Below are 24,737 nucleotides of genomic sequence, written 5' to 3'. Positions count from 1 at the left end.
ATTTGATATCTGCATGGCATGTCAAAAGTTTTTTTCAAAGGAAAGATTCTGACCTGTTGATGTCTCTCTACCCTGTGCGCTAAAGGGAGATATCAGCAGGTTAGATTCTTAGTTTCCCGTCCTTTGCTGTATCCATCCTGGATGACCTGGACCCCAAGTCAAAAGTGAGTTGCAACCTCAATACGTATTGTTAAAATTGACTTTAAATAAGATATATAGGAGTATCGGTTTATAGTAGGTTATGGCCTGTGGTTGGATGATTGGTCTCTGGGGTCTGTGGGTCAGAGATGGCTGCAGACTCCTACAGGAAAAGAAGTCAGGGTGGGTCTTCTCCATAGTATATGGGGTAGCCCCATCCAGACAGAGTGAAATGTGGCGGTGGATAGCCTGGAGAGGAAGGTCTTATGAAGAATGTTCAGACTTGAGGGCCGTCTTCCGTTAAGTTGGTTAAGTAATAAATTCCAGGCTAATTGTTAGGTGAAGGAGTTAAAGGGGCACTCCAGCAAATTAATTTTTCTTTCAAATCAACTGGTTTCAGAAAGCTATATAGATTTGTAAATTACTTCTATTTAAAAATCTCCAGTCTTCCAGTACTTATCAGCTACTGTATGTCCTACAGGAAGTGCTGTATTCTTCCACACTTTCAGATGTTATACTCTTTGTCATTATAGTACGTTTTAATTTCGAGGTGTAATTGAAAGGTCCTTCTTTTTGTATGCTTTGAAACAACAATAAAGTTTTATAAATTGAAAAAAAAAAGATCCTTAGTTTTGCTTTAAATGACAGTAACACTTTAAACCCCACCCCTTTTTAGTTTAGCAATGTGCCTCGGCTGCTGCAGAACATCATTATATATAGCTCAGCTGCTGCATGTCTTTTAACAGTCTTGCAGTTTACAGTAGATTATTGGTTATTATTTGAACTGTAATTTATTTCTAATATTTATTCTATTTCTTCTTAAATATAATTATACTATATAATATCATATTTTCACTGTAACAGAATCCTTTCACACTGTGAAAGGAACAGGTAACATGTAACCAGCTATGGTAGGTGTAGCCTCTCCCCGCCCCCAGTATACTGCTGTCCTTCATCTAGGTGTCCCAGTCTGAGGCTTATTCATACTGTGATCACAGGAGCTGCTACATTTGGGGTAAGGATTAACTGACACCTAAAACTTTTTCAATTTTCCAGTATTTACAGCTGTCACATACAGTTATTTTTTCATGACTTGTATATATTTTGCTATATGTTACAATGTATTATGCAGGACTAGTAAATGATGAAGATTAAATCTATTAATTTTCCATATGGTCAAACCACAAATGGTCAGGGGTATGGGAAAGATTTTTTTTATTTTTTAAAGATTTACATTCTCTGTGGACAAAAATATATGTGACGGAAACCTTTTTAGAATAGATGTGTGCTGTCTCAATGTATCCTCCAGGACTATAACATTTTGCTTAATTTCTTCCGTCCTTTTCACTCTGATCCTAGTTTAAGATTGATCAGAATTTTTACAACATGTATGTAACTGGTTTATGCTATGTAATTGAATAATACTGTAATTATGAGGTACAAATACAGCTGTATTTTTAATATAATAATGCGTTTCATTAAAGTCAATGTGAAATTGGCCAGCAGTGCAGACTCCATATAGAGTTACTGCCGTAATTGTTTACGATCGTCCAAATATGCTCATAATTTACCACTTGCTTTTGCAAAGACAATTTTTTTTTTCACCTGTTCATACGTTTTATTTTTACTCAAAATGATGGCCGTATTTTGTTTTTATATTTACTGTGTGAACATAGTCACAAAAAAAAACACTTTTTTTTTCACCTGTGCACACGTTTTATTTCACTAAAATACAGTTGTATTATTATTTTACTGTGTGTAAACTTAAAGGCACATTCACACATACAGGAACTGCTGCAGATTTGATGATGTGGTGTAACTAAACGATTGAACACAGCTCCAAATCTGTTGCAGAACCTGAATGTGTGAGTGTACCCTCAGGGTGGGTTCACACCTACAGATTTCTCAGAATCTGCTGCAGATCTGTTCAATAAAATGTGCAGTATTTCTGCACCAAACCAATTGAATAGCTCTGCCTTATTACACACCAAGGATAGCCACAGTGCCCAGGGCCGTCTTAACAGCATTATGGGCCCCTGGGCAGAGGTGCGAATTGGGCCCCACCCCCCGTGGCCGCCGCCATCAAAACCCCCCATCTTTGCAACCCCGCCCCTAGCCAGTACAATTACGTACAATAAAAAATACTAATTATTGTTAACATAAACTTTAATTCACAACACAGTGCAAAAACAAAAAATAACCGTGCGTGCCGCACCAAACCAGACCAGGTTGGCTTCAAAGTATCCAAAAAACGCAATGGAGACAGCACTTCCAACAGCAATCTGCAGGGTTTATTGTCACACCAGTGCAACATGTCTCATATATACAGAGGGGCAACAACATGACTATTATATATGAGAACCATGTTGTCTCCCTGTATGTATACTGTATAATACAATATACAGGGAAACAACATGGCTTATATATAGAGAAGGGCAAAACAACATGTCTCATATATACAGAGGGGCAACAACATGACTATTATATTATATATGAACCATGTTGTTTCCCTGTATACAGAATACAGGGAAACAACATGGTTCATATATAATATAATAGTCATGTTGTTGCCCCTCTGTATATATGTTGTTGCCCCTCTATAAATATGCCAGATAACAAGCAACAAATATTACCACCGCATACTGACTAACACCACCGCTGCTACTGACTAATCCACTGTACACAGATCACTATCACCTCATCCAGTCATATAGAGGTACCCAGCTCTACACAGGTTCTGTACACCATATACATTACAGTGCAGATACATCAAGTGACTCACATGGAACGTCTTTTCTGATCTGAGTTCTTCCCTTTTCATCTTCTTTTCCATTTGCCCTGGGCCGTTATGAGAACTTCTCCGAGCCACGGATCCACAGAATCTGCCAGACAGACATATTAGGCTCCACACTCTGTCACCATCCTCATCTCTATACACACTGCACATCTGTATTGGCCCCTTATAGATAGCTCCCCCTGTATTACCCCCTTATAGATGGCTCCCCCTGTATTACCCCCTTATAGATGGCTCCCCCTGTATCCCCCCCTTATAGATGGCTCCCCCAAGTATCCCCCCCTTATAGATGGCTCCCCCTGTATTACCCCCTTATAGATGGCTCCCCCCTGTATTACCCCCTTATAGATGGCTCCCCCCTGTATTACCCCCTTATAGATGGCTCCCCCTGTATTACCCCCTTATAGATGGCTCCCCCTGTATTACCCCCTTATAGATGGCTCCCCCCTGTATTGCCCCCTTATAGATGGCTCCCCCCTGTATTACCCCCTTATAGATGGCTCCCCCCCGTATTACCCCCTTATAGATGGCTCCCCCCTGTATCCCCCCCCCCCCCGTATAGATGGCTCCCCCCTGTATCCCCCCATATAGATGGCTCCCTCGTATTCCCCCCTTATAGATGGCTCCCCCCTGTATCCCCCCTATAGATGGCTCCCCGTATTCCCCCCTTATAGATGGCTCCCCCCTGTTACCGCCCCCCCTTTTATAGATGTCTCCCCCCTGTATCCCCCCCTCGTATAGATGGCTCCCCCCTGTATCCCCCCCTATAGATGGCTCCCCCCTGTATCCCCCCCCTATAGATGGCTCCCCCCTGTATCCCCCCCTATAGATGGCTCCCCCTGTATCCCCCCTATAGATGGCTCCCCCTTATTTCCCCCCTATAGATGGCTCCCCCCTGTATCCCCCCTATAGATGGCTCCCCCTGTATCCCCCCCTATAGATGGCTCCCCCCTGTATCCCCCCCTATAGATGGCTCCCCCCTGTATCCCCCCCTATAGATGGCTCCCCCCTGTATCCCCCCCTATAGATGGCTCCCCCCTGTATCCCCCCCTATAGATGGCTCCCCCCTGTATCCCCCCTATAGATGGCTCCCCCCTGTATCCCCCCCTATAGATGGCTCCCCCCTGTATCCCCCCTATAGATGGCTCCCCCCTGTATCCCCCCTATTCCCCCCTTATAGATGGCTTCCCCTGTATCCCCCCGTATAGATGGTCCCCCCTGTATCCCCCCCTATAGATGGCTCCCCCTGTATCCCCCCTATAGATGGCTCCCCCTTATTCCCCCCCGTATAGATGGCTCCCCCCTGTATCCCCCCTATAGATGGCTCCCCCCTGTATCCCCTCTATTCCCCCCTTATAGATGGCTCCCCCTGTATCCCCCCTTATAGATGGTTCCCCCGTATTCCCCCCTTATAGATGGCTCCCCCCTGCACAGCAGATAAAAAAAACAAACACCCAACTCACCTACCAGCGCTCCCCCGTCGCTGCTTCCTCTCCTCTTCTGCCCCCGGCTGATGCGTCGCTCCCTGGGGGATTCTCCGGGAGCGCACACATCCGGAAGCTCAGTGTGCGCCCAGGCCGGGACTTCCGGTACAGGAAGCCCTAGCGACGCGCACTGAGGTTCCTGATGCGTGCGCTCCCTGAGAATCCCCCGGGGAGCGACGCATCAGCCGGGGCCGGATTTCCTCTTGCGACCGCAAGCAAGAAAGTGCTTGCGGTCGCAAGAGAAGGGGAAGGGGGGGCGCGCAGGGCCGTCTTACCCATTGGGCATGGTAGGCGGCTGCCCGGGGGCCCTTGCGTCCTAGGGGGCCCCTGCCCGCTGTGACAGCGGGCAGGGGCCCCCTAGGACGCAAGGGCCCCCGGGCAGCCGCCTACCATGCCCAATGGGTAAGACGGCCCTGACAGTGCCCCTATAACAGAGCCAGACACACAGCCCCATGGCCATTTTGTTGCATGTTTAGCATTCACCTAGGTTACCCAGGTATACTGAGGTTAGCCTTAAGGCATTAGACACAAATGTTAAATACAGTAACTGACCCCTAGCAACCTGTCTGCATTTGGGTTTGAGTTTATGGGGGTTCCATAATCAGTTTTCCATCATGGTGTCTGTTTTCTTACCAGACAATATAAATGTGCAGAATATTTCACTAAGTGTGCACTGGTAGCTCCTAACAGACGCAAATGGTGTGTTTACACAGACAGATTTAACTGACAGATTTTTGAAGCCAAAGTCAGAAACAGACTATAGACAGGGAACAGGTCATAAAGGAAAGACTGAGATTTCTCCTTTTTACAAATATACTCCTGGCTTTGGCTTCAAAGGTCTTTAAGATAATTCTGTCTGTGTAAACACACCATAATGCTAAATAGCTCAGCTATCCCTATCTCTAGTCATCACATACATGTGCAGTTGCCAACTTATTAAAAATGAGCCCCGTTACACTGAATTATTATTGGCCTTACTTGGCTGATTACCGACTGTTCAGGCCGTTCGGTGTAATAGCACATGTTGAAAAGCAACGATCAGTTGACATGCACGATGTTGGCTGATCATAGTCTTTTAACATGTTGAAAGATCAGTTATGTGTCATATAAGCCCTCCTCCTGATGACACCCATGTGTGGGCAAAACTAGTTGAGGGGCTATGTGGCTTGTATTTCAAATTCACCGCACCATTAGCCTAGGTAAGACAGTGTATTATATGAATTAGTCGGTAGACTGCAGCTACTAGTGACTATATAATCTACTACAACTGATTTACTCTATACGGCTATGGTAGGAGTGCGTTTTTATTGAGCACAACTATTATGTATCACTTCTTAGTAGAAAGCCAATAGAGGTTACGTTTTAATTCATTGGATGGTCCTACTGGATGTGATTTGGGCTGTTGGCCCTTGTTTTTCTGCTTTTGGTCAATACCATCCAGATCACCTTCTTTATGGGCACACCCTTCTTTTTGTTTATATTCTTGGTCTGCAATTTAGCTCCATTCACTTCAATGAAACTGAGTTGCAAAACCACACCCAAACTGGAGACAGGAGTGGTGCTGTCTCAGGAAGAAAGTGGCCATGTTTTTGTAGTTCTGTATAACCCCTTTAAATTGAGTTGGAATAATCTTTAAACAACAGATCCAGCTGACTGACTAATGGGTGACTGCCTACAAGTCTCCACATAGTCTGGACTCGCATGCTGCCTCCCACCTATAGACGTGTCTATTCCACTCAGACAGGTCTTACTGCTTCCACCCATAGTTCTTGCACTTTCCAGCAGTTCTGACCTCACAGCTCTTCCAGCATCAGAGGTTGCCCCGGGCAATAACTATATCTGACACCCAGCCCCCAGGAATCCCTATCATGCAAGAACCGCAGCATTCTTTCTCTTTAGTTAGCAGGGCCCATGTACCATTCTTTTCATATGCTTCTTTCTTAGTCATGGGACACACCATTGTTATGTGCTTCCCATTCCTTCCTTGTTAATAAAAGTGACGCAAAACTGCCCCCAGAGCTACAGGGTCCACATGGATCTATATACAGGGTAACCCATGGCACGTAAATTGACCACTGACTGTGCCAGTGCAGAGTGACAAAAATTAGCAAAATCATGGTGCCAGTTTAGTTTTTGCACAAAACATTTGCACAATTTTGTAACTGTGCGCTGGTCCGGGGAATAATAAATGCAAGAACTAGGACACAAATAGCAGCATTCATCTTCTGCAAGTAACTAAACTAGCTAACCACACTCTGTATGCACACCGAAGGACACAACACTTAAAGGGGTATTCCATTATATAATAACTTGTCCCCTATGCACAAGATAAGGCACAAGTAAGAGATCGCGGGAGAATGAATGGATCTGGAGAGAGGAGAGTACAGTGCTTAGCTCTTTCCGACGACTCCATAGGAATGAATAGAGACGTGGGTCTTAGTGCTGTACCCACGGCTCTATTCAAAACAAAGGCCAATACGTACAGTAGATCACTAAGAATAGGGCAGTGACATTCTTTGTACGGCTTTGTTCACATCACGTTTTCAGCCCCACCTACACATAAGGAATCAATAAAAAAAGGGATGCTGACATGCAGCCCAGCATACGCCCATTGACTTGAATAGGCAGGACAGACATTTTAGGGGCTGTGACGAAGTGCAAATAAGCCTGAAACGATCATTGCCTTCTATTCTTTGTGCATCATTGTAATGTGTATGGCAAAATAAAAGGAAAAATTGGATTTGAAGCGAGTGCCGCAGACTACATTCTTTTGAATTCATTATGGTCTCTATTTGCTGGATGCAGTGGCGGTCTTTGGCACCAAGCACCCCAAGCGATCGCTTGGGGCCCCCAACATCCAGGGGGGCCCCGACGGCCCGCTCTTGTGCTCAAGACAGCTGGACAGGGCTGCTGCCCCTCTCCCTGCTGCCATCTGAACAGCAACAACAGTAGAGGGCTTCAAAACAGGGCTAGACGAGTTCTTAGAGCAAAATAATATAAATGCATATGTATAGAACCTATCACCCCTCCCCCTTCCCTGTATCCATCCCCTCCTTGGTTGAACTTGATGGACATGTGTCTTTTTTCAACCGTATTAACTATGTAACTATGTAACTATGAGCACTCGTAATGAGCGCTCACAGTTACATGCAGCAGCACTGACAGGGCGGGAGACATTGTCTCCCTTCCTGTCAGTCACTCTTGTGGCCGCAGGAAGGGTTTTCCCTGCGGTCACAAGTGGCAGCTTTGTCCTTGTGGTGCCGGAGCTCCAGTGACATCACTGGAGCATCGGCGACAGGACAAGGGGAGTGCGGCCTCTTGTGATCGCAGGGAAAACCCTTCCTACGGCCACAAGAATGAAGAGAAGAGGAGACGCCCGGACCCAGGTGAGTATAAGTGTTTGTTTTATTGTGTTATATACTATATGGGAGGGGGAGCACACAGGGGTCTGTTTAACGAGGGGAGTGCACAGCGGGGGTCTATATAAATGGGGGGAGCACACAGGGGGGCTATATAACAGGGGGAGCACACAGGGGGCTATATATAACTGGGGCTTCACAGAGGGGTCTATATACTACTGGGGGCAGCAGAATGGGGTCTATATACAACTTGGACAGCACACAGGAGGTCTATATCCAAGTGGGGGAGCACACAGGGGGGCTATATATTACTGGGGGAGCACACAGGGGTCTATATACTACTGGTGGGGCACACAGGGGTCTATATACTACTGGGGGAACATACAGGGGGTCTATATACTACTGGGGCAGCACACAAGGGGTCTATACAATACTGGTGGGGCACACAGGGGGTCTATATACTACTGGGGGAACCACACAGGGGGTTTATATACTACTGGAGGAGCACACAGGGGTCTATATCCAAGTGGGGGAGCACACAGGAGGTCTATATCCAAGTGGGGGAGCACACAGGGGGGCTAAATACCCCCAAGGGAGCACACAGGGGTCCTATATACTTGTGGGGGAGCACACAGGGGGTATATACAACTGGGGGCAGTACACAGGGGGTCTATATACAACTGGGGCAGCACACAGGAGGTCTATATACTTCTGGGGGAGCACACGGGGGGGCTATATATAACTGGGGGAACACACAGGGGTCTATATACTACTGGGGGAAGCAAACAAGGGGTATATACTACTGGGGGCAGGACACAAGGGGTATATACTATTGGGGCAGCACACAAGGAGTATTTATTACTGGCGGTAGCGCACAAGGGGTATATACTACTGGGGGCAACACACAGCGGTCTATTGTTTTGGAACGCGTGTCGAGGGGGGAAGCCCCAGACATAACTTCGCTTGGGGCCCCAGAAATGCCAAGACCGCCCCTGGCTGGATGTATACTATTTTTGTGCAGGACTGCACAAAAGAAGTATCCGTCAGGGAGATGGACAGAACGTAGTAACAAAATGATTCATCCTGCCCATTCAAGTCAATGGGGCCGTCAGCCAAATGCAAGGCTACACTTCTGCATCCTTTTTTCATTGATTCCCGATGTGTGGCCCGATGTGGGGCTGAAAGCATGATGTGAACATAGCCCAAGGCTAGGTTAAAATCATGATTTTGCTATCCGTTTTATTTATCCAGTCTATGAAAAAAAAAAAAATTATAAAAAAAATGTATACATTTTTAAAAAATGTTGTAACATACACCGAAACGTGGTTGACTACGTTTTTCTGTACGTTTTCAAAAAGGGATACAGAAAGACAGACTGCAAAACCATTATGTGGACCGAGCCTAATCTCTCATTACTTTTTCTAAAAGTGTTATCATTTGGCACTGCCACAATTTTTTACTGTGAAAGAGTAGTCTGGTAGCTAGATGGATGCTTATTAGGAAGCCAGCTATCCCAATTAATGGCACTGTAATCTAATAAGAGAGAGAGAACCTAAAAACATCCAATAGAGTGCAATCTTTATTGTGCGTCCAAGGAAACATCACTTAAAGGGGTTATCTAGCACTACAAAAACATGGCTACTTTCTTCCAGAGACAGCCCCACTCTTGTCTCTAGCTTGGGTGGGGTTTTGCTACTCAGTTCCATTGAAGTGGATGGAGCTTAATTGCAAACTGCAGCTGGAGACAAGAGTGGTGCTGTCTCTGAAAGAAAGTGGCTATGTTTTGTAGCACTGGATAACCCCTTTAAGTGTACTTATACGCGCAATCAGAATCGCACACTAATGGAAAATCGCACACTAATGGATGCTGTTGGACTCACTCTTATTTGATATCTGCATGGCATGTCAAAAGTTTTTTTAACCCCTTAAAGTCAAAGCCAATTTTCGTTTTTTGCACTTTTGCTTTTTCCACTTTATGTTTAAAAGTCCATAGCGCTTGCATTTTTTCACCTAGAGACGTAGAGGCTTATTTTTTGCGAAACCAATTGTACTTTGCAATGACAGGCATTATTTTTCCATAACATACGCTGCGAAACCGGAAAAAAATCATTTGCGCTGTCAAATTGAAAAAAAAAGGAATTTGTTTTGATTTCGGGGGGTTTTGCATTTACACCGTTCGCCCTATGGTAAAACTGACTGGTTATGCATGTTCATTACGATTACTACGATATATAACATGTATAACTTATATTGTATCTGATGGCCTGTAAAAAATTCAAACCATTGTTAACAGATATATGTTCCTTAAAATCGCTCTATTCCCAGGCTTATAGCGCTTTTATCCTTTGGTCTATAGGGCTGTATGAGGTGTCATTTTTTGCGCCATGATGCGTTCTTTCTATCGGTACCTTGATTGCACACTTTTTGCCCCCCTGCGGCACTATGACGTATCAGATACGACATGGGTCGCTAAGGCGTTAAAGGGAATATTCTATCCAGCTATGTCTACCCTGTGCGCTATAGGGACATATTAGCAGGTTAAATTCTTAGTTTCCCGTCCTTCACAGGATCCGTCCTGGATGACCTGCACCCCAAGTCTAAAGTGAGTTGCAACCCAAAATGTTAGTTGCAACACATTATGTTGCTGATCGTGGTTTTTTAACATGTGAAAAGATGCAGCGTGTCACTAAGTGTCATAGGAGCAGCGGCATCACACCTACACTGACTCCAATAGGCAACGTAAACAATCTAGGAATGTTTTAGGTGGCCCCTCTCACTGCTCCCCGCTTGCTGTCTGTGTGTGTAAGGGTGCCCCCAAACATAGTTTCTTTTTCCTTGGAATTTTCTGCTGCGCATGGTGGTTTTTTATGCATCTGCATTTTTTTTCTGCATTCAAGTCCAAATGCCAACCCAAACACAACCGTGCTGGGAAGGAAGGGGTTAAGTGACTACTTAACTTTCAGTTTAGTTTCCTGTGTGCCAAGTTGCTGGGGGGAAGGGGGGCGGTGATTGGAGGCGGGATGTTGCAAACTCAGGGTTACTTCAGACAAAAAAATATTTTTTGCACAGCAACTGGTGTCAGAAAGCTATGCAAATATGTAAAGTACTTCAATTTAAAAAATCTTAAGTCTTTCAGTACTTAGAGCTGCTGTATGTCCTGCAGGAAGTCCAAAGCAGAAGAGGTTTTCTGCTTTGGACAACAGGAGACAGCAGACCACACTGTGTCAGACTAAAAAGAAAACAACTTTTCATATACAAGTAACTTACAAATCTGTATAACTTTTTGACATCAGTTGATTTAAAAACTTTTCCAAAGTACCCCTTTACCACATACCACATTCATTTTCCCCCTACATACTCATATGAGGTCTGTGACACCAATTGTACTTTGTAATGACAAGCTTATTTTTCAAATGTCGGGGGGGGGGGGGGGGTCTTCATACTATTTGCCATGTCATAAAACAGGTATGTTATTAATACTACCTATACAAGTTAGTATGATTACAATAGCCAATTTAAATAATGTTTATTTTATTGGACTATTTATAAAAATTGACAATTTAAAGAAAAGTTGTGCTTAACCCCTTGCCGCAAAATGACGTTTGGGGAACGTCATGTAAAACAAGTAGTTCTCGCAACGTCATGGCTTCCCTGCCTCCCCCCACTGACCCTAATGGTGATCGGGCAGCGGGAGGAGGCTATGTCACACAGCATCCTCCCGCTGCCTCTGCCCGGAGGGGAGCTGCGCTCCCCGCGGGCAGTTAACCCCGTAAACGCCGCGGTCAATGCGACCGCAGCGTCTATGGGGAGATTCAGTATCCTCCCGGCAATCGGGCGGCGGGAGGAGGCTGCAGAACGTTGCCTGCTTCCGCCGCCACTTCTGTTATGTCCCCCGGCCCCCTTCCCCAGTCCCCCGATACCGGCGAATCGCCGCTATTACCGTTACAGCGGCGATCCGCCGATACCGGGCATTACCGGCGCCCCCGACAGCTTTCATCTCCCCCCACCGTGAATCCACGATTGGGGGAGATGAAAATGTATAAATCAGACCCCAGATCAGACCCACCTAGTAGGCAATCACTAACCCTCCCCTCCCCGGGCGGCCATCACATCCAAGATGGCCGCCCCCATCCCTGCGAACAAACGATGTTTGTTTGCAGGGATGGAAATGAATAAATGATCGAAGCCCCATGCTCTCCGCCACCGGAGGTAGCGGAGAGCATGGGGCAGTGATAGGGGACCCCCCCCATGTGGTCCCGGAGCAGGCGATCAGCGGTATATACTATATACCGCTGATCGCCTGTTCCCAGTGCAAAGAAGCACTTTTTATCCCCTGTCACCATGAATCATTGGTGACAGGGGATAAAAAGTGTCAGTGTGTCGCCCCCCAAGTCGCCCCCCACCCCCCCAGTCACCCCCCACCCCCAGTCACCCCCCCACCCCCACCCCTTATACATTACCTGATCCTGGAGCTCCTTCCTATTCGGTGTCCTGGCTGGTTATGAAGTGCGCATGCGCTCCACAACCAGCGAACTCTGAAAATTTAAAGTGACAGAGACCAATTTGGTCTCTGTCACTGAACTATGATTACTGTGATAGAAAATATCACAGTAATCATAGTAATACAGTGAAAATGAATGTATAAAGTACAAAAAGTGACAAACATACAAAAAAAATAAAACACACACTTTTTATTATAGTAATAATTGCAGTTTACTCCCAAATTACCCCTAACTCCCCCAGATTACCCATAACCACCGCAGGTTGCCCGTACCCCCGCAGGTTGCCCGTAATCACGCCAGATTGCACGTAATCACACCAGATTGCACGTAATCACCGCACGTTGCCCATAACCACCGCACGTTGCCCATAACCAGGGCCGCCATCAGGGCAGTATTGGCGGTACAGCTGTCAGGGGCCCGAGGCAAAACTGGAATCAGGGGGGCCCGGCCATCCAGCCTCCCTGCATAGAGACTCCTGCCAGCTGTACCGCACACTGCAGCTCCCTGTCAGCCTGCTCACTGTCTCTATACAGTAATCGTACTATAAAGAGACAGGAAAGAAGGGTGACAGGGAGGTGTAGACACAAGCAGGGCCCCCTCCTCACTCCCCCAGGCCCCTCCCCCACGGGCCCCTCCCCCACACACTCACTACTTTCTCTGCTAGCTTCTTGCTCTCTATGATGCCGGGACAGAAGAGGGGGAGGGGCCCGGAGCGGCTGTGAGGAGAAGAGCTGAAGCTGAGACCTGCACCACATGGACCCCTGTAGCTTCCCTGCTGAGTAAGTATATTGGGTGTGTGTGTGTGTCAGTAGTATGGATCATGGATGTAAATATGTATTGTGCATAAGTGCATAAATCTGTGTAAAGTATGACTGCAGTGTATACAGCATGTGTTGGGTGTGTATGATGGGTGTATGATATACATGTGTATATGTGTGTATGATGGATGATATACATGTGTATGTGTGTGTATGATGGATGGAAAGTATACATGTGCATGTGTGTGTATGATGGATGGATGATATACATGTGTATGTGTGTGTATGATGGATGGAAAGTATACATGTGTATGTGTGTGTATGATGGATGTATGATATACATGTGTATGTGTGTGTATGATGGATGAAAAGTATACATGTGTATGTGTGTGTATGATGGATGGATGGATGATATACATGTGTATGTGTGTGTATGATGGATGGAAAGTATACATGTGCATGTGTTTGTATGATGGATGGATGATATGCATGTGTATGTGTGTGTATGATGGATGTATGATATACATGTGTATGTGTGTGTATGATGGATGGATGATATGCATGTGTATGTGTGTGTATGATGGATGTATGATATACATGTGTATGTGTGTATGATGGATGGATGATATACATGTGCATGTGTGTGTATGATTGATGGATGATATGCATGTGTATGTGTGTGTATGATGGATGGATGATATACATGTGTATGTGTGTTGTGTGTGGATGATGGATGGATGATATACATGTGTATGTGTGTTGTGTGTGGATGATGGATGGATGATATACATGTGTATACACAAGCAGGAGCAAAGTGCAAAGAATGCACATCCAAGCAAACTCAGGGAAAAAATGTATAGCTTTATTATACATACAGAAAACTCACTATAAGTCTGATACTTGGTTCCATAACAAACAAAAGAACCCAATGACCAATTTCCGCATCCAGGATCCTTTTACAGTGTGCATGCCGCTATCACAACTGACAGCAGCATCTAACCGCTCCTGAGCAGCTTCATATGTAGCAAGGGTCTGCTGCATATAAAGCGTCCACCACTGCTGATGACTGTGGCCCACGATCATTTAACCATTGTGGTCCCGTCCCCTATCATCTCCCTCTTGGATCTGCCACTGCAGCCAGCGATTGCTCGCACCCCAGGTCCACTCCCATCCTCCCCTGGAACCGTCACAGTAGCCAGCTGTCCCTCGCACCCCCAGGGCCACCCCCCAACCTCTCCCCCCCCCCCAAAACAACTCAACAACTACCAGCACAACAACTCCCAGCATATCATGGAGGTATGCTGGGAGTTGTAGTGCACAAAGAAGTATGCCAGGAGTTGTGTTGGGCGGCTGCTGCTGCACAACTGCAGCTCCCAGAATACCTCCTTGTGCACTATAACTCCCAGCATACCTTCTTGTGCACTATAACTCCCAGCATACCTTCACATACACTACAACTCCCAGCATACCTTCACATGCACTAAAACTCCCAGCATACCTTCTTGTGCACTACAACTCTCAGCATACCTTCATGTGCACTACAACTGTTGTGGTGCACAAGGAGTTATGCTAGAAGTTGTAGTGCACAAGAGGTTATGCTGGGAGTTGTAGTGCACCAGGAGGTATGCTAGGAGTTGTAGTGCTCCAGGAGGTATGCTGGGAGTTGTAGTGCACAAGGAGGTATGCTGGGAGTTGTAGTGCACAAGGAGGTATGCTGGGAGTTGCAGTTGTGCAGCAGCAGCCTTTCCATACAACAATAACTCCCAGCATACCCTCTTGTGCACTACAACTCCTAGCATACCTTTCTGTTCACTACAACTCCCAGCATAGCTCCTTGTGCACAAGGAGGTATGCTTAGAGTTTTTGTGCACAAGGAGGTATGCTGGGAGTAGTTGTGCACAAGGAGGCATGCTGGGAGTAGTTGTGCACAAGGAGGTATGCTTTATTAAGTATTGAATTGGTATCAAGTAAGGATGGTCCAAACCTGCTGAGGTTCGGGATTGTACGAACCTGAACTCTCGGCAATGATTCCCGCTGTCTTAAACCTCCGTGCAGAGAGTGGATACAGCGGGAGAAACGCCTGGAAAACTGGGATACAGCCTATGGCTATGGCTGTATCCCAGTTTTCCAGGGGGTCCTCCGGCTGTATCCACCCGCTGCACGGAGCAGCCAGACAGCGGGAATCAGAAGCTGATAGTTCAGGTTCGTACGATCCCGAACCTCGGCAGGTTCGGACCATCCCTAGTAACAAGCATCGAAATAAAAAAGATGGTGTTGGTATGAAACACAAAATTCTGGTGATATCCCTACCTGCTACATATAATTGTGCCATGAATGGTTTATTCACTATATTTTATGTTCTCATATGTACCATATTCTGGTCTGAGATATCATTATTATTGCCCTTGGACATGCTCTGAGTCTGATACATGCATATACAGTTTAAAGAGCACCATCTTTTTTGGGGGCATTGACCAATTCCCCGATATTGGGGGAATATACGGATGACACATTTAGAAGCATAGGGGGAGATTTATCAAACATGGTGTAAAGTAGAACTGGCTCAGTTGCCCCTAGCAACCAATCAGATTCCACCTTTCATTTTCCAAAGAGTCTGTGAGGAATGAAAGGTGGAATCTGATTGGTTGCTAGGGGCAACTGAGCCAGTGTCACTTTACACCATGTTTGATAAATCTCCCCCATGGTGCTTGTACACTGACCGCACACAGGTTTGTAGAATCATTGTAAATTATTATTGCGGTACTGTGTAAATAATGGACCCAATTTAGTTTATGACTTAGTGAGACGATACGTGTGGAGTCTCATCCACTCATGGCAATGTAACTCCATTTACTTGTCCTGCAGATGCCTGAGTCACATGGTAACTGGCAGTCTCTGATATCTGGTCAGTGTAGGGACCTTTATCATTGTTTGTGACAGTGTCAGGTGGGTCTGTGGTACTGTGCCCACCCTGCTCTTCAACTATGGCGCTGTCATTATGCTGCTGCTTCCGAAAACGATTGACAGCCGGCTCATCTTTGGCTATATTGAAATCCTGCACAGCCAGCTGCCAATCATTCTTGGAGGGTGGTCTGGAGGCAGAGCAGTGGTCCAAGAGCTGCGCGGCTATAAACAGTGTCATAGATCCGCCTCATTCCTAGTCACCTAGAAAATGCAATGCAGGGAACTGGAAATTGGCAGCTCTAATATGTGCATATCCGTGCTTATATAATAGGGCTTGTGCATTGAAATTGGCTGGTGTGAGACATATCCGAAAAAAAACAATCTTTCAGTGGCATCTGCCTCTGCACACCGCTCCGGAGACGTCAGTCAAAGATATACGTTTCAGATTGTTTTGTTAATGGGGGGCCCAGACACTTCAGCTGTATGGGGCCCTGAAATTCCTGATGGCTGCCCTGCCCATAACCACCGCGCGTTGCCCCTAACCACCGCACATTGCCTCTAACCACCGCACGTTGCCCATAACCACCGCACATTGCCCATAACCACCGTAAGTTGCCTATAACCACCGCACATTGCCCATAACCACCGCACGTTGCCCATAACCACCGCACGTTGCCCATAACCACCGCACATTGCCTATAACCACCGCACGTTGCCTCTAACCACCGCACGTTGCCCATAACCACCGCAAGTTACCTATAACCACCACACATTGCCCATAACCACCACATATTACCCATAACCACCGCACGTTGCCTGTAACCACCACATGTTGACCGTAACCACCCAGAATTGCCAGTGACCCCCTCCAGATGGTCCGTAATCAGCCCAGATTACCCGTAACCCCCCAGATTGCCTCTGACCACCGCACGTTGCCTCTGACCACCGCACGTTGCCTATAACCACAGCACGTTGCCTCTAACTCACACACGTTGCCAGTGACCCCCTCCAGATTGCCCGTAACCACACCAGATTGCCGTAACCACCCAAAATTACATGTACCCACCCCTGATTACCTATAAGCACTTCAGTTTATCTGTAACCACCCCAGATTGTCTGTAACCACCCCATGTTGCCTGTAACCACCCCAGATTGTCTGTAACCACCCCATGTTGCCCGTAACCACCCCAGATTGTCTGTAACCACCCCATGTTGCCCGTAACCACCCCAGATTGTCTGTAACCACCCCATGTTGCCCGTAACCACCGCAGATTGTCTGTAACCACACCATGTTGCTGTAACCACCACAGATTTTCTGTAACCCCCCCAGGTTGCCCCTAATCACACGTAATTCCCCCCAGATTGCCTGACCACCGCACGTTGCCTCTGACCACCGCACGTTTCCTCCGACCACCGCACGTTTCCTCCAACCACCGCACATTGCCTCCGGCCACCGCACGTTGCCTCCGACCACCGCACGTTGCCTCTGACCACCCCAAATTGCCAGTGACCCTCTCCAGATTGCCCATAACCACGCCAGATTGCCTGTAACGACCCCAAATTACAGGTACCCATCCCAGATTACCTATAAGCACTTCAGTTTATCCGTTACCACCCCACGTTGCCCGTAACCACCCCACGTTGCCCGTAACCACCCCACATTGCCCGTAACCACCCCAGATTGCCCATAACCACCCCAGGTTGCCCGTGACCACCCCAGGTTGCCCGTGACCACCCCAGGTTGCCCGTGACCACCCCACATCACCTGTAATCTAATTTTTTATTGTATTTTAGTAACTGCACTATTCTAATAACTATTACTAGCTGCGGTTTTGCTCCAGCAAATTGGCGCTCCCTTCCTTCTGAGCCCTGCTATGTGCCCATACAGTGGTTTATGCCCACATATGGGGTACCGTTTTACTCAGAAGAAGCTGCGTTACAGATTTTGGGGTACGTTTTTTCTCCCATTCCTCGTGAAATTAAGAAATTTTAAACTGAACGAACATATTATTGGAAAAATTCGAGTTTTTCATTTCTACTTTTTTTATTTTGAATACTTTCCTCTAATACCTGTGGGGTCAAACCGCTCACTGCACCCCAAGATGAGTTCTTTGAGGGGTGTACTTTCCTTAATGGGGTGGGGTTCTATTTTGCTGACACTACAGGGGCGCTGCAAACGCACCTGGTGCTCAGAAACTTCTTCGGAAAAATCTGCACTGAAAATGCTAATTGGCGCTCCTTCCCTTCTGAGCCCGGCTGTGTGCCCATACAGTGGTTTATGCCCACATATGGGGTACCGTTGTACCTGCGTTACAGATTTTTGCATGCAGCTTCTCCCCTGTTCCTAGTGAAATTGAGAAATTTCAAACTAAACTAACATATTATTGGAAAAATTCTAGTTTTTCAATTTTACTGTCTTATTTTGAATACTTTCCTCTAATACCTGTGGGGTCAAAATGATCACCACACCCCAAGATGAATTCTTTGAGGGGTGTACTTTCCAAAATGGGGTGACTTTTGGGGGGGTTCTCTTCTGTGGACACTACAGGGGCGCTGCAAACGCACCTGGCACTCAGAAACTTCTTCAGCAAAATCTGCATTGAAAAAGCTAATTGGCGCTCCCTTCCTTCTGAGCCCTCCTGTGTGCCCATACAGTGGTTTATGCCCACATATGGGGTACCGTTGTATTCAGAAGAACCTGCATTACAAATTTTGGGGTACTTTTTTTCTCTTGTTCCTCTTGAAATTGAGAAATTTCTAACTAAACAAACATATTATTGGAAAAATTCGTGTTTTTCATTTTTATTGTCTAATTTTGAATACTTTCCTCTAATGCATGTGGGGTCAAAATGCTCATCCTACCCAAAATGAATTCTTTGAGGGGTGTACTTTCCAAAATGGGGTGACTTTTGGGGGGATTCTATTCTGCGGACACTACAGGGGCTCTGCAAACGCACCTGGCGCTCAGAAACTTCTTCAGCAAAATCTGCATTAAAAAAGCTAATTGGCGCTCCTTCCATTCTGAGCCCGGCTGTGTGCCCATACAGTGGTTTACGCCCACATATGGGGTACCGTTGTATTCAGAAGAACCTGCGTTACAAATTTTGGCATGCTTTTTTTATCATGTTCCTTTTGAAAATGAGAAACTTTAATCTAAACGTATATATTATTTGAAAATTTTAATTTTCGTTTTTTTTTTTATTGTGAATACTTTCCTCCAGCCCCTGTAGGGTTAAAATGCTCATTATACCCCTAGATTAATTCTTTAAAGGGGTTGTCCGGCGATAAAAAATTATTCACAGAATAACACACATTACAAAGTTCTACAACTTTGTAATGTATGTTATGTCTGTGAATGGCCCCCTTCCCCGTGCCCCACCACCCCCACCCGTGTACCCGGAAGTGTGGTGCGCTATACATTACCTGTCACGTGCCGACCACGGTCTCCGATCCTCAGCAGTGACGTCTTCTTCGGGAGACCGGCGGATCTTCCCGAGTGCCGGCCGCCCTCTGCAGCGTCATCCGAAGCTCAGCCGCGATTGGCTGAGCATAACTGTGCTCAGCCAATCGCGGCTGAGCTTCGGATGACGCTGCAGAGGGTGTCCGGCACTCGGGAAGATCCGCCGGCCTCCCGAAGAAGACGTCACTGCTGACGATCGGAGACCGTGGACGACACGAGATGCGGTGAGTATAATGCACCACACTTCCGGGTCTAGCGTGGGTGGGGGGAAACACGGGGAAGGGGGCCATTCACAGACAACATACATTACAAAGTTGTATAACTTTGTAATGTGTGTTATTCTGTGAATAATTTTTTATCGCCGGACAACCCCTTTAAAGTGTGTAGTTTCCAAAATGGGGTCACTTATGGGGGTTTCCAGTATACAAGCCTTCTAAATCCATTTAAAAAAAGAACTGGTCCCTAAAAAAAAAATCAGTTTTGGAAATTTTCACAAAATGTGATAATTTGCTAATAAATTTCTAAGCCCCATAACACCCTAAAAAAGTAAAATATGTTTCCCAAATTATGCCAGAATAAAGAGGACATATTGGTAATGTGATTTAGTAACTAATTTATGTGCTATGACTTCCTTTTTTTAGAAGCAGAGAATTTCAGAAGTTCATAAAATGCAAAATTTTCAAATTTTTCATGATATTTTGATGTTTTTCACAAAAAATACACAAAGTAGTGACCAAATTTTGCTACTAATATAAAGTGTCATATGTGACGAAAAAACAATCTCAGAATCGCTAGCATACGGTAAAGCATCACTGAGCTATAAGAGCATAAAGTGAGACAGGTCAGATTTAGAAAAATGAGCCTGGTCATTAAGGCCAAAACAGGCTTTAGAGGCAAGGGGTTAAAATTGCTCTATTCTGACTATTGCACCATAATCTGCCATTTTGCATTTGTTTTGTTTTTTGTTGTTTTTTTTTTTAGCTTACACTGCTTACCTTGTAAGATCAGGGTTGTGATAATTTAATACAATACCAAGTTTTTGGAAAGTGGCATCTAAATGGTACGGTGGATTGCGGCAGCCAGAAGGTGCTCAAGTCCTGAGCCTGCTCTATACACTGTTGACAGCTCCAGGACCAGCATGCTCATCCTGTGTTGTTATTAATTAAAGCTGAGCTTGCTTTTGGCTTCTAACAAATACAAGTACTCCCACATGGTAGCCCCACAGCAGTGTCAGACTTTCCACATATAGCCAGCATACCAGGTTAAAGGTATTCATCTTATATACCAGAAAAACAATAAAAAAATAAAGAAACCTTCAAACTCTTTTATTAAAAAAAAAAGTTTAGTGGTTTACTTTTGTGAGAATTAAATTATTGAATGCTTATGCAAATACTGATGCATTTACAAATAATATATTGTTCTTTCATACAAACCTACAAATATTGTGTTTTATAGCTAAGTTTTATTTGCTTGTTTTTTCTGTTTCAGATGTGAAATGATGTCTTTGCTGCAACTTCCATCCCACCCTAAATATTTCCTAGCATTCCCCATATTAACTTTAGTTGTTTTCTTGATAATGGCTTATACTAATATTCAGACACAGAGCTCCATAAACTCTTATAGTCCTAGTCAGCTTCCACCCCAAACAAAAGAGGATTTGATTGTGTTGCTATGGACTTGGCCTTTTGGGGACCCATTCCCCTTAAATAAGTGCCCAAAACCCTTTGATGAACCTCGGTGCTTTTTCACAGCCAACCAGAGCTGGTACCCAAGAGCACATGCTGTCATTTTTCACCACAGAGATGTTTGCAACTCAAAAAGTCAACTGCCGCAGATACCAAGACCTGAAGGACAGTACTGGGTGTGGTTCAACATGGAATCTCCAAGCCATACTCCAAACATGAACTACATGGATAACCTCATGAACCTGACCATGACCTACAGAAGTGACTCTGACATATTCACTCCATATGGTTGGATAGAGAAAAAGAAGGAAGCACAAAACTTTACCATCCCAGAAAAGTCAAAATTAGTAGCATGGACTGTAAGCAACTGGAATCCTAATTCCAAACGGGTTCAGTATTATAATCAACTAAAGGATCACATTCAGATAGATGTTTATGGCCGTCAACACATGCGTTTATCCATGGAGGACTTAATATCAGTTATTTCAAAGTATAAATTCTACTTAGCATTCGAGAACTCCATACATAGGGACTATTTCACAGAAAAACTCTGGCATAATGCTCTAGATTCTGGAACTGTGCCAATAGTACTAGGCCCACCTAAAGAAAATTATGAAAAATTCCTTCCACCCAATTCTTTTATTCACGTGGATGATTTTCCAAGTGCAAAAGACCTTGCTAACTATCTTCTAGAATTGGACAAAGACCCCATTAAATATGAACAGTATTTCAAATGGAGGTCAGAACTAAAGCCTGTTGGGCAAACTAGTTGGGAAACTCAATACTGCAAAGCCTGTATAGGACTGCATAACGCCCCTTCATATAGAACTATTCCAAGTCTTTCTAAATGGTACACATAAGGAATTTACATATATTTGCACAGCACTGTTGACCTAAATAAAGGATTAACTAGCTGAAGGATCAGCACGTTTAATTGAGTCAAATATGAACAGTAATTTCAATAAAATGTAACATTATATATGTCAAAATTTCAAAATAATATAGGAATATATAAATCTACGAAGAGATAAACAGGTCTGGAATCCTCTTCTATGTTGTGTGTTTGTGGACTATCACAATTACCATAGCACAACTATCATAATATAATATAATGCCATACCAAAAGGTGATAACACCCAGGGTACATGCCCTGCATTTCTCCATAAATGCATTAATGTTAATGGGACCACTACCACTTGTAACAAAATCTATTGAATTGAAAATAGCAACTTCCAATCCACAGTCACTGTATTATTTTACGACTTTTTTCCCACACTGTTCCTACTAAACCCTTAGAAATTGATAGGGTCTATTGAACTCTTACTACAAAAAAATGTCAAAAGCAACCCCCCACCCCAAGATACCATGGCTAAACTTCATTATATGGCACAAATATCTAACTAAATACCAAGCCAAAGTTTAACTCTCCAGGGTCCAGATCTTTCCTGACCTTAGGGTCCTGTTCCACGGGCCGATGGGGGCCCAATCAATAATGTAAACAAGTGCCAATCTGCTAGATCGGCGCTCGTTTACTGGGCCTATAACGCCTGTAAACACTGCCTACATTTCTATGGGATCCTGGCCAGAGCGTATACACATCGTATACGCTCCAGCCGGGATCCCATGCGGACACGCAAATAACTGATATGTCAGTTTTCTGCGGCCACAATTCAGTGAATTGGGGCCGCAGAAACCCAAGTCAGTTCACACAATGAAGCGAGCGGCATTGGCTGCTTGCTTCAATGTGTGCTGTGGGAGGTTCTGATGCGGGCGCGCGCTGATGTGCCCGCATCAGAACACTGTGTCCGGAAAGATCATCCGGCCAGTACTGCAGTACCGGCCGGGATGATATTGGCAGAGACTGGCTGTTCTGTGACCCGGCCGGGTCATGGAACGGGCGGTCGTTCACGTAGTGGGAACATACTCTTATAGCGATGTAACTGATGGCACATTCACTTTAATCCCGTGGAGGAGACAATAATTACCTCAGCTGAGCCTTCTACAGACCTCACAATGGGAATTTCCACCATCTCACTGAACCAACCAGTTTTTTCTCCTGTGATGAGCTGTGGAGCATGCTCACATCCACTTATCCTCTATGCAGTATCTGGACAAACCAGGTAATAAACCTACTACCTCGCCCATCTGAAGGTGTGGAGGGGGCCATGAAACTATATGAATACAGCCCAGCCAATGCCTCTGGCCACCTGGCTGTTATTACAGACCCCCTATAGCTGAAGGGGACAAAGTAAGAAAGGGAGATTCTCATCTTCCTTTATTATATTGTAGTATGGACATCCCCTCTAACAACTTTCGGCACCAGGCATATCTGAGAAATCTTATGCAAACCTGGAAGAATAAGGGGGTGAATAACATGATCACAGACACATGCTACATGCGCCCCCCCCCCCTCCTGACTCTGATTGCGACCGAGCTTCATTGTCCCCTCCCTGTCTTTATCCTTTCTTTTGGTTTCTGTCTCGTCTTGTGGTTGTGGTGTTTCTATGTTTGACTGTTTTTCCTCCTTTGGATGCAATCATTGTGTTAGTTCCACTACACTAGTCTGTGATGATGTAATGTATATTCCAATGGTGCCGAGCATACTAATGAGTGGCTCTTCTGGATGTGCTGCGTTCACTAATGGACTATTATTGAGATTAGGCCACTTTTGCCTAATGGACTCCATTTTGTGTATACTGGTCTTATATGACACCTTGCCTTATTTATTTAGCAATACGTAGTTCGTGGAAGTGTATTTGTTTATTTACATTTAAAAAAAAATTTACATCTATATTTCTCTACAGTGTCTTGTTTTGCATGTTTATTTCTTGTGTTGCTTTTATGATGTTAACAAATGTATTTTTTCCATAACTTTACTGCAGTGTTTCCCAACCTGTAGCGCTCCAACTTTTGCCACATTACAGCTCTCATCATGCCCAGCTAAAAGTAGTTGTACTTTTTCAACAGCTAGGGGGCCACAGGTTGGGCAACATTGCTTTACGGCATATACCAACACATATACTGTAGGGAAATTCATTTTTCCAAAGATGTAAATTTCATTTGTCTTTGCTCACGCCCCAATTCTCAGTGATGAAACAGCTTTATATGCCAAATTTTAAGAAGATTGGATAATATTTAGAGGTTGCACCCTTTGATAAGTTTTATAAGGGCAAAAAATATAATTTTTTCAATGTTAATTATTTTTATTGGGAAAACTAGAAATCACAAACTTAAAATAATATTAAAATTAGACACTAAGGTAGTATAATAGGCAAAACATGGTATATATTAATCAATTTTGAGCGATGCAATCCCTTCTTTTGTTTGCTTGGTGATGACATTTTCATAATGCTGAGCGACCCTCAACGAAAAATTTATTTTGTTGTTTGTCCCTGACCGATTCATTAAACTTTTTTATTAGAGAAATTCATCTTTCTGACCACTTGAACAGCATTCACATGGCTTCTTAGAGAATAACTGCAGAATTCCCTCAGGTTGTGGATTACAAACAATTAAAAAAAAGTTTTGGTTTTATTTGTAACAAAATGGCTCAGGTCCTTTCCTTCAAAAACTAGGTTTTTACCCTCTTTGCAGGTTTTATTTCTAAATTATTAATCATATTTTGTACAAAAAAGCCAATCCTATGTTTTTTA

The 24,737-nt window shown here is 44.8% G+C and overlaps 1 protein-coding gene across 2 annotated transcripts; it reads left to right on the top strand.

Annotated features, from left to right (window-relative positions):
• Positions 1-1,123: 1,123 nt before the first annotated feature.
• Positions 1,124-24,672, top strand: LOC138789617 (4-galactosyl-N-acetylglucosaminide 3-alpha-L-fucosyltransferase FUT6-like). 2 transcript variants are annotated; one of them, XM_069968350.1, is made up of 2 exons: positions 1,124-1,153; positions 20,888-24,672. In XM_069968350.1, exon 2 carries the CDS (start codon positions 20,895-20,897, stop codon positions 21,942-21,944), a length of 1,050 nt encoding a protein of 349 aa, XP_069824451.1. In that variant the 5' UTR covers positions 1,124-1,153; positions 20,888-20,894; the 3' UTR covers positions 21,945-24,672. The 2 variants fall into 2 exon arrangements, with proteins under 2 accessions (XP_069824451.1, XP_069824450.1); XM_069968349.1 differs by lacking the exon at positions 1,124-1,153 and adding an exon at positions 15,704-15,764.
• Positions 24,673-24,737: the final 65 nt, after the last annotated feature.

Source organism: Dendropsophus ebraccatus, chromosome 4 (genome assembly GCF_027789765.1).
Source record: "Dendropsophus ebraccatus isolate aDenEbr1 chromosome 4, aDenEbr1.pat, whole genome shotgun sequence".
Classification (NCBI taxonomy): domain Eukaryota; kingdom Metazoa; phylum Chordata; class Amphibia; order Anura; family Hylidae; genus Dendropsophus; species Dendropsophus ebraccatus.
This window is presented reverse-complemented; position numbering and strand designations above follow the sequence as displayed.